The sequence below is a fragment of the Lagenorhynchus albirostris genome, chromosome 13, assembly GCF_949774975.1.
Source record: "Lagenorhynchus albirostris chromosome 13, mLagAlb1.1, whole genome shotgun sequence".
Lineage (NCBI taxonomy): Eukaryota > Metazoa > Chordata > Mammalia > Artiodactyla > Delphinidae > Lagenorhynchus > Lagenorhynchus albirostris.
Window position 1 is genome coordinate 11,367,975 of NC_083107.1, and position 9,905 is coordinate 11,377,879.

The window sequence follows — 9,905 nt, forward strand, 5'->3', positions numbered from 1 at the left end:
AACATAATTGTGAGCTTTGTGCATGACTGCCGGGGCTCTAAGGAAATGACCTTTCCCGATGAAAAAGTCCATTCAGCCTTTCTGAAAAGACTTGCATCCTGACGTTGTCGCTTTGTCCTCAGTGGGCATTTGGCGTGACCATGTGGGAAATAGCCACACGAGGAATGACCCCCTATCCCGGAGTCCAGAACCACGAAATATATGACTACCTTCTGCACGGCCACAGGCTGAAACAGCCAGAGGACTGCTTGGATGAACTGTGAGTCAGCTGCTCTTCATCTCGGGGCACCCTGCAAAGACCTGGGGGACACACAGCCATAGTGGGTGGGGACACTCAGCCAGGCGGGTGTGGGCAGAAGATGACACACGCAGATGTCCGGCACAGGAGCGTCTCCTGGTGTGGGAAGCGGTGTGTGCACATCTCCAGCGAGCCCGCACGTGTTCTGAAGTTCTGTAAGCCCCTCTAGGAAATACAGTCGGCCCTCTGTACGGGCGGATGCAGAACCCACAGATACGGGGGGGCCAACTGACTGTAAGGGACTTGAGCATCTGCAGATCTTGGTATCCGCTGGGGCTTTGGGAACCAATCTGTCATGGACACCAAGGGATGACTATATATATATCCTATAGATAAATAGGCCGACTTTACAATGCATGAGGTACTTGGATAATTCTCTGCCCTCTTTTGAAGCAGTCATGCTTCTCTTTTCATTCAACATCTTAAACAAACCAATCACAGGAATATCTTGAATCAGGAAATTTAGAAATCTGAGCCAGTGGCTTTGCTTTCAGGCTGGTCCTCAGAATTGCTTAGGGGAGATTCTAAGAATGTGATTCCTCAGCCCTGTGCCTGGAGACTGTGATTCTCTTGGTACAGAGCAGGCCCAGAAGTGTATATGTTTTAAAACTATCCCAGGGATGGACTTCCCTGGTGGTGCAGTGGTTAAGAATCAGCCTGCCAACGCAGGGGACACGGGTTCGAGCCGTGGTCCGGGAAGAACCCACATGCTGTGGAGCAGCTAAGCCCGTGCACCACAACTACTGAGCCTGTGCTCTAAAGCTCACGAGCCACAACTACTGAGCCAGTGAGCCACAGCTACTGAGGCCGTGTGCCACAGCTACTGAAGCCCATGCCCCTAGAGCCCGTGCTCCACAGCAAGAGAAGCCACCGCAATGAGAAGCCCACGCACTGCAACAAAGACCCAACGCAGCCAAAAATAACTAGATGAATAAATAAATTTATAAAAATAATAATAATAATATTGTTTAAAAAAAAAACTATCCCAGGGAGACTGTACACTCAGCCGGCGTGAGACGCCCCCCAGCTCCCAGCGTGCAGGACCACAGTGCCCTTCCCATCCCAACAGGCCCCTCTCTCTTCGGGGTGGACAGTACGGGGAGAGGCCTGGGACTTGGAGTCAGAGAGGCCAGGCTCTGCCTCCTAACTAGCCACGTTTGTGGCCACTGCAGCTGCTTGACCACTCCGTGCCACGTGATCAGCCACCAAAAAAGTGTAGTCACGTATTCTGCAGAGGTATCTGGAGGGTTAACAGAGAAGTGTGTGGAGTTCTCAGCCTGCAGGAAGCACGCACGCTAAGTGTCACATGTGGTGCCCGTGATTAATAGCATCTTTACAACTCGATCCCCTCCCAAACACCTTGCCGACTTTTAAAAAAATCATTTCTTGTGGCACTGCCTCTAGCTTGGTGATCTGAACCTTCCTAATGATGAGTCTGTCCCCAGCGTAACAGGGGTCATGGGCTTGGAGAGGGGTATTCTCACCATGTTTAGCAAGAACATTTCAGGACCGTGGGCTCCGCCGTGGAACACCGGGCCACGCTGCTCGGGCAGGTGGGCCTGTGCAGGACTCCACACACGCGCACCCACACTCACACTCTGGCCCTGCTTCCTCGTACCGGTGAGGAGGCCCGGGTCAGTTTGCACATGGGCCTCCCAGATCCACCGTGGCCAAACAGAAGGAAAGTTTTTTTTGATCAGAGCCTCACAGTGCTTGGGGGGATGTGGTAGTGGTGGTGGTGATTATGGTTGTAAATCTATAACATTTAGAACAGACACAGAAATCATAAGCCCTTTAAAAGAAACATCGTAAAATTCTAATTCAATTAGATCTGAGGCTTCACGGTCCTTTCTGAAAGGGCCACATGAATGAAACGTTTGCTTCTGCAAATGAGGAAGCCATTTCTGTCAAACAATACTGAATGGAGACTTTTGTGGCTGTTTCTTTCTTGGCTTCTTCGGTGCTCCAGGGGAAGTTGATTATCTGGGGTCTTAGCAAGGTCTAAGCTGTGTCACGTTGTGGTTTTAGATGCTGCGTATAGAGCCATGACGAGGGAATGCTGAGTTGGTTTTGGAGAGGTGGTTTTTTAGGTGAAAGAGCTGCAGTGTCAGCAATGCCCTGCGGCTGGGGGAGGGAGGCTGGGGAAAAGCCGGAGGAAGCAGCGGCTCTGCGGTCCCCACCCCCAGGCTGGTTCCTCACACCGCGGGCTCGCAGAGGCTCTGGTGAGCCAAGCCCGCTCCCCAGGTCCCCTCTGAGTCTGGATACTGGCGAAGGACAGAGAGCTCTCTGCATTTCCATATCTGGGGTCTTTTCTTTTAAAACTGAGGCAGGTATTTCGGAGCACCTCTGTTTGCTGTCTCACCTTAGTGGAGATGAGTTGACTCCTGTGTTTGGTTGCCCCTCGGTCATTTTCCAGTCAACCCTGAGAAATACAGCAATGGAAATAACAGGGTGTGCTTGGAGCCCCGCTCCCCAGTCCTGCCCGCTGAGGGCCACCTCTTCTTACGGCATCACCCCCACCTCTGGATGACCAGGTCCCCATCACCCAAGAGGCCGCTCTGGGCGGTGTGCCCATCACCTCCAGGGGACCTTTCCTCGGCCGAACTCAGCCTCCCAGCTGCAGCCATTGTGGTTCGTGGCGCCGGCCCTCGGTCTCCTCATCTCCAGGGTGACACGCAGAGGCCACCTTGTTCTTTCTTATCCCACTGGGTCCCCACAGCCAGCAGGTGTCTTTCAGGGTCCCCCTCCCCTCCATTCCTTCTCCCGGTACAAGCGCGCCTCCCAGATATTGCGGGTTCAGCTCCAGAGCACTGCAGTAGAGTGAGTCACAGGAATCTTTTGGTTTCCCAGTGCATATAAAAGTTATGATTACCATACTGTAGTCTGTTAAGTGTGCAATAGCATTATGTCTAGAAAATGGTGTACATACCTTAATTTTAAAAACACTCTGTGGGGACTTCCCTGGTGGTCCAGTGGCTTAGGCTCTGTGCTCCCAAGGCAGGAGGCCCGGGTTCGATCCCTGGTCAGGGAACTGGATCCCACATGCCACAGCTAAGAGTTCGCATGCCACAACTAAGGCCTGGCGCAGCCAAATAAATAAATTTTTTTTTAAAGAAACACTTTATTGCTAAAAAATGCTAACCATCATCGGAGCCTTCAGCAAGTCATAAGCCTTTTGCTGGTGGAGGGTCTTGCCTCGATGCTGTGGCCGCTGACTGATCAGGGCGGTGGCTGCTGAAGGCTGGGGAGGCTGCGGCAGTTTCTTAAAATAAGACAACAGCGAAGTTTGCTGCATCGATCGACTCTTCCTTTCATGAACGATTTCTCTGTAGCACGCGATGCTGTCTGATAGCATTTTACCCCCAGGAGAACTTCGTTCAGACTTGGAGTCAGTCCTCTCAAACCCTGCTGCTGCTTTGTTAACTCAGTTTATGTAATATTCTAAATCCTTTATTGTCATTTCAACAATCTTCACAGCATCTGCACCAGGAGTAGATTCCATCTCAGGAAACCACTTTCTTTGCTCATCCATGAGAAGCAACTCCTTATCCATTAAAATTCATAAAATTGCAGCAATTCAGGGAATTCCCTGGCGGTCCAGTAGTTAGGACTGCACACTTTCACTGCCGAGGGCCCAGGTTGATCCCTGGTTGGGAAACTAAGATCCCGCAAGCTGCTCCGTGTAGCCAAAAAAAAAACCACAGGTTAAAATTGCAGCAGTTCAGTCGCATCTTCAGGCTCCACTTCTAATTCTGGTTCCCTTGCTCTTCCCCCCACATCTGCAGTTACTTCTTCTAGTGAAGCCTTGAACCCCTCGAAGTCATCCATGAGGGTTGGAATCAACTTCTTTCAAACTCCTGTGTATGTTGATATTTTGACCTCTTGCCATGAATCACAGATGTTCTTAACGGCATCTAGAATGGTGAATCTTTTCAAGAAGGTTTTCAATTTACTTTGTTCAGATTCATCAGAGGAAACTCTTATCCATGGCAACTCTAGCTTTACAAAATATATTTCTTAAATAATAAGATGGGAAAATCTAAATTACTCCTTGATCCCTGGGCTACAGTATGATGTCGTGTTAGCAGTCATGAAAACAACACTCATCTCATTATACATCTCCATCAGAGCTCTCGGGTGACCAGGTACATTGTCAATGAGCAGGAATATTTTGAAAGGAATCCATTTTTCTGAGCAGGAGGTCTCAACAGTGGGCTGAAAATATTCATTAAACCATGTTGTAAACAGGTGTGCTGTCATCCAGGCTTTGTTGGTCCCTTTATAGAGCACAGGAAGAGTAGGTTTAGCATAATTCTCAAGGGCCCTGGGACTTTTGGAATGGTAAATGAGCACTGGCTTCAACTTAAAGTCACCTGCTAACTGCGTTAGTCCCAAACAAGAGAGTCAGCCTGTCCTTTGAAGCGTTGAGACAAGGCATTGATTTCTCCTCTCTGGCTGTGAAAGTCCTAGGTGGCATCTTCTTCCAATATAAGGCCGTTTTGTCAACATTGGAAATCTGCTGTTTAGTGTAGCCACCTTCATTAATGATCTTAACTAGATCTTCTGGATAACTTGCTTCTACACCAGCACCTTGTCCTTTTGTTATGGAGACGGCTTCTTTCCTGAAACCTCATGGACCAACCTCTACTAGCTTCACACTTCTCTTCTGCAGCTCCCTCACCTCTCTCAGCCTTCATAGAACTGAAGAGAGTTAGGGCCTTGCTTTGGTTTTTTTTTTTTGGTTTTGTTTTTTTTTTTTGCGGTACGCGGGCCTCTCCCTGCTGTGGCCTCTCCCGTTGCGGAGCACAGGCTCCGGACGCGCAGGCTCAGCAGCCGTGACTCACGGGCCCAGCCGCTCTGCGGCATGTGGGGTCCTCCCGGACCGGGGCACGAACCCGCGTCCCCTGCATTGGCAGGCGGACTCTCAACCACTGCGTAGGGCCTTGCTTTGGATTGGGCTTTGGCTTAAGAGAACGTTGTGGCTGGTCTCAGACTCTCCGCATCAGCAGTAAGGCCGTTTTGCTTTCTCATCACTCATGTGTTCGCTGGAGTAGCACCTTTAATTTCCTTCAAGAACTTTTCCTTTGCATCCACACCTGGGCTGTTCGGCACGAGAGGCCTAGCTTTCGGGCTGTCTCAGCTTTTGACACGCCTTCCTCACTAAGTTTAATCATTTCTAGCTTCCTTAAAGTGAGAGGCCTGTGACCCTTCCTTTCAGTTGAACGCTTAGAAGCCATTCTAGGGTTATTAACTGGCGTCATTTCACCGGCGTTGTGTCTCAGGGAATAGAAAGGCCCGAGCAGAAGGAGAGAGGCAGAGGATGGCCGGTCGGTGGAGCAGTCAGAACGCGCACGACGTCCTTTGATTGAATCTGCTGTCTTACGTGGACACAGTGTGCGGCACCTCAAAAATATTATCCTAGTAACATCAAAGATCACAGGTCACCCTAACAAACATAACAATAATGGAAAAAGTTGGAAATATTGTCAGAATTCCCAAACTGTGACACGGAGACACCAAGTGAGCAAATGCTCCTGGGAAAATGACACCAATAGACTTGCTCGATGCAGAGTTGCCACAAACCTTCAACTGGTAAAAAAAAAAAAAACAACGCAGTATCTTTGGAGTGTGATAAAACGAAGTGCAATAAAACGGGGTCTGCTAGTACTGTCAGACCCTAGAGGTCCAGGGCTTGGCGGGGCCTGGGGGCGGTGACACTTGTGGGAACTTTGGCGCAGTGACATCCACAGTATATGTACGTGAACGAGCGGGTCCCTGTTTCCTACAGGGGAGTGCAGGCTCCTCTGTCTCCTGACTTGTTCTTCTCATCACCCCCAGGATCCTAATACATCCTTTGGGTGACATCCAAAGCAACTTTCCTAACATTATCATCTGGTCGTGGGAACGCACCGAAGCACAATCTTTCTGTGGTTCCCCCTTGGCCACAGGGTAGAACCTAAACCCGTCAGGGTCTGACCCATGGCAAGCAGGGCTGCTCCGTGGTTAAGAACATGGGCTCTGGCGTCAGACACTCTTTGATGTGGGTCACAGCTTCACCCTCGTCCTGGGGCCAAGCATCACGCTCTCAGGATCCTCCTCTGTAAAATGGGGATCACAGTACCTGTGTGTGGGCTCGTGCTGCCAAGCAGGCTGGTCTCTAAAAGTACCTTACACGATGGCTGTCAGATAGTAAATGCCGATGACAGGTCAGCGGTTATTACTTTTACTGGAGGAGGTCGAAGTCACGGAGAAGAGCAGGGGCCCCCGAGCGTTTCTCCTTCACAGGGCAGCATCAGGTGGCCAAGGTTCAGCAGCCCTACACGCGCCACGAAGCTGCGGCCGCTTCAAATCAGGGGCTGTCCCAGCCCAGGGCTCACCTGCCACTGTCACAGCACTGCCCTTATTCTTCACACACCTGCCCACGCCGGCCCCCCTCTCGATTTCATGCCTCGAGCCTCCCAAGGCCTGGAATGATGGTGAGTGTGGAGCTGGCGCCGACACCTGTCTGCTCCCAGGACCCCCGCTCCCCTCCCCCTCCCCCCAGCCCCTCCACTCCCACCTGAGTGGGAGAAGCAGGGGCGGATTGCACGTGCTGAGCCAGGAGATAACACTCTTCTTTGCTTCTAGGTATGAAGTCATGCACTCTTGCTGGAGAGCTGAGCCCTTGGACCGCCCCACGTTTTCAATGCTGAGGCTGCAGCTAGAAAAGCTCTTGGAAAGCCTGCCTGAAGTTCAGAACGAAGCCGACATCATTTACGTCAACACACAGTTTCCGGGGAGCTGCGAGGGCCCGGCCGAGGGCTCGGCACTTGCTCAGCTGGACGTGAACATCCATCCCGACTTGGTCATTGCTTCTTGCACACCCGGCGCCACCGTCAGCGTGGTCACCGCAGAAATCCATGACAACAGACCTCACGAGGGAAGGTACATCCTGAACGGGGTCAGCGAGGGCTGGGAAGAGCAGGCTCCTGCTGCCCCGGCGACGGGGACGGCGGGAAGGAACGGTGTTTTACTGGAGGACAGGCTGGTAAGGAATGGGGTCTCCTGGTCCCAGTCCAGCACGCTGCCCTTGGGGAGCCCAGCGTCAGATGAACTCTTATTTGCCAACGACTCCTCAGAAGACTCAGAAGTCCTCATGTGAGGAGAGCTGAGACACATTCCCAAATCCTGGAAATTCCTCCATACGAGAACCCACATACACTCGATGTTTTTGGTATATGTCTTCCTTACCAAGTCAATGCCCTGGCCCAAAAGCACCACGTGAATGTTGTCAAGTAAGTCATCGTTTAGAATACGTAACATATATTTATTTAAAGAGAAAATATCTATATGTATATGGTGGAAAGAGACAAAGATATTCTATTTTAATAAAAGATGACTTATGTCACTTTTCTGGATGATCTTAACATTTAAGCTCTAACAGCCCCATCTCCACAGCAGTTCCTGGATGTTCACGTTGGCACAAAGTTGTTTTTTTAAAGTTCTTTTCCTTTTTCATGACTATTAAATATTTGTAAAATAAAATGCCGTATTTGCCTTTGCTTCTGCTCTTAAGAAAAATCTGGTATTCCCACCTGAATCATCTCTTTGATAAGAGAGATTCATTTCATATTTAAAGTTTTATAACTGATGAATTCTCCGATCTGGCTTCCTAATAAAATATGAATGAGGAAAGATGCGTGGTACTTACTTGAGACTTGGAAAGACATGGCCACTGGCTGCCTCAGTGCCTTTGCAAAGGAATTCCCTTGATGCGGGGCCCTCGATGCAATTGCTCTGACCACTTGACATTGTTTTTTTTTAAAGATATGGAAAAACCACTCCAGAGAGCCCAAAGATGAAGAACAAAACAAAATATTAGAGGGTTGAAAAATACAATCTGAGTGGAAAGATTTCAAATAAATCGTAGAAGGGACTTCCCTGGTGGTCTAGTGGTTAGGACTCTGCCCTTCCACTGCAGGAGGCACAGGTTCAATCCCTGATCAGGGAACTAAGATCCTGCATGCCACGTGGCATGGCCAAAAAAAAAAAAATTCTAGAAGAGGGTCCAAGAAGTTAAGCACTTTTCTGTGGGAAGGCGAGACTCGTAGGAGGGAGACGCGGGCAGTGGACAGGGAACAAGCTCAGAGCTTAGGACCCCTGAGTTCACGTCCTGGCTCTGCTGGGTCATAACAGCCATTGCTGGTTGAGCACTTGTTATGTCTCAAGCACTTTATGTGAACTGTACATTAATATGTACATCATTAACGTGGGTACCAGTGCCATCATCACGCATGGGCCAGGAAACAGAGGCTGGAAAGGTTGAGGGCCTGCTATGGCCCGTGTCTAGAGAGGGCGGGAGCTAGAATTCAGAACGAAGGAATCCAGTTCTGGCTGGCTCTAAGCATGTGATTTGGGGGTCTGTTCTAGAGCCTCTCGACCTTTTAACTTTTTTTAACAAACACATAGATAGCCCTTATTATGTGGCCAGGCCTGGCAGTCATTTAATCCTCATAACAACCCTACCAGGTAGGTACTACTGTTATTATCTCCATGTCACAGCTGGGCAGACTGAGGCAAGAGGAGGCTCACTTACTCTGCTAGTAAAGCAGTAGACTGATGTGGTCAGTTTCAGTGTTGATCCCTTCAGCCCCTGGGGCAGCCACGCAGGCGCAGGGCCACTGGCATCCCCAGGTGTGTTGCAATTGTGAGTAGCCTCACCCAAGCCACTGCAGCCTGCAGGGATCAGTGTGTGGCCCTCACAGTCTGGGTCCTGGTCCCGGATGCCAGCCCAGATGCCCCAGTCTCCAGGGTCTGCCAGCTCTATTGTTACTGTGAAATGCTCCAGACAAGAAAGTTCTGCAGGTTGGCGAGGAAACTGCATTGTTAGGAGAAATGCTAGCACCACATTTTATCCGTGAAAAGAAAAAAACAAAAGGCTGTTAGAGCCTAGAAAGATCATTTCTACTGTTGGACAATTTTGAATGGTTATTTGAAAATCCGTAGAAAATTTTTATTTTTTTACTTTGTGCAAATAAAGTTTCCTACTGGTGGTAACTATTGAGAATGTCTTGATCAGGAACTGACTGGCTAGTTTAAGCAAAAAAACCCAAGGTAAAAAGGTATGTTCGTGGGGACTTCCCTGGTGGTCCAGTGGTTAGGACTCTGTGCTTCCACTGCAAGGGGCATGGGTTTGATCCCTGCTCAGGGAACTAAGATCCTGCAAGCCGCGCAGCTCTCCCCCCCCAAAAAAAAAGGTATGTTCGGGACTTCCTGGTGGCACAGTGGTTAAGACTCTGTGCTCCCAATGCAGGGGGCCCGGGTTCGATCCCTGGTCAGGAAACTGCATCCCACATGCAGGCTGCAACTAAGAGTTTGCATGCCACAACTAAGGAGCTGGTGATCCGCAACTAAGGAGCCAATGAGCCACAACTAAGAAGGCCGCCACTGCAACTAAGGAGCACACATGCCGCAACTAAGGAGCCCATGAGCCACAACGAAGAAGCCCACCTGCTGCAACTAAGACCCAGCGCAACCAAATAAATAAATTAAATAAATATTTTTTTTAAAATGTATATTTGCATCTGTAAGATAAATAAGCAAATTGAAAAACATACTTGGGAGTTTC

The 9,905-nt window shown here is 49.7% G+C and overlaps 1 protein-coding gene across 1 annotated transcript in view; it reads left to right on the forward strand.

Annotated features, from left to right (window-relative positions):
• The window catches only part of MERTK (MER proto-oncogene, tyrosine kinase), a 113,849-nt gene extending 105,877 nt beyond the window's left edge, over positions 1 to 7,972 (forward strand). Inside the window, exons 18-19 of the mRNA XM_060168986.1 lie at positions 123 to 259; positions 6,926 to 7,972. Coding sequence (XP_060024969.1) covers positions 123 to 259; positions 6,926 to 7,439 — 651 coding nt within the window. The 3' untranslated portion in view covers positions 7,440 to 7,972. The remainder of the gene's footprint in view (positions 1 to 122; positions 260 to 6,925) is intronic.
• The last annotated feature ends 1,933 nt before the right edge of the window (positions 7,973 to 9,905 follow it).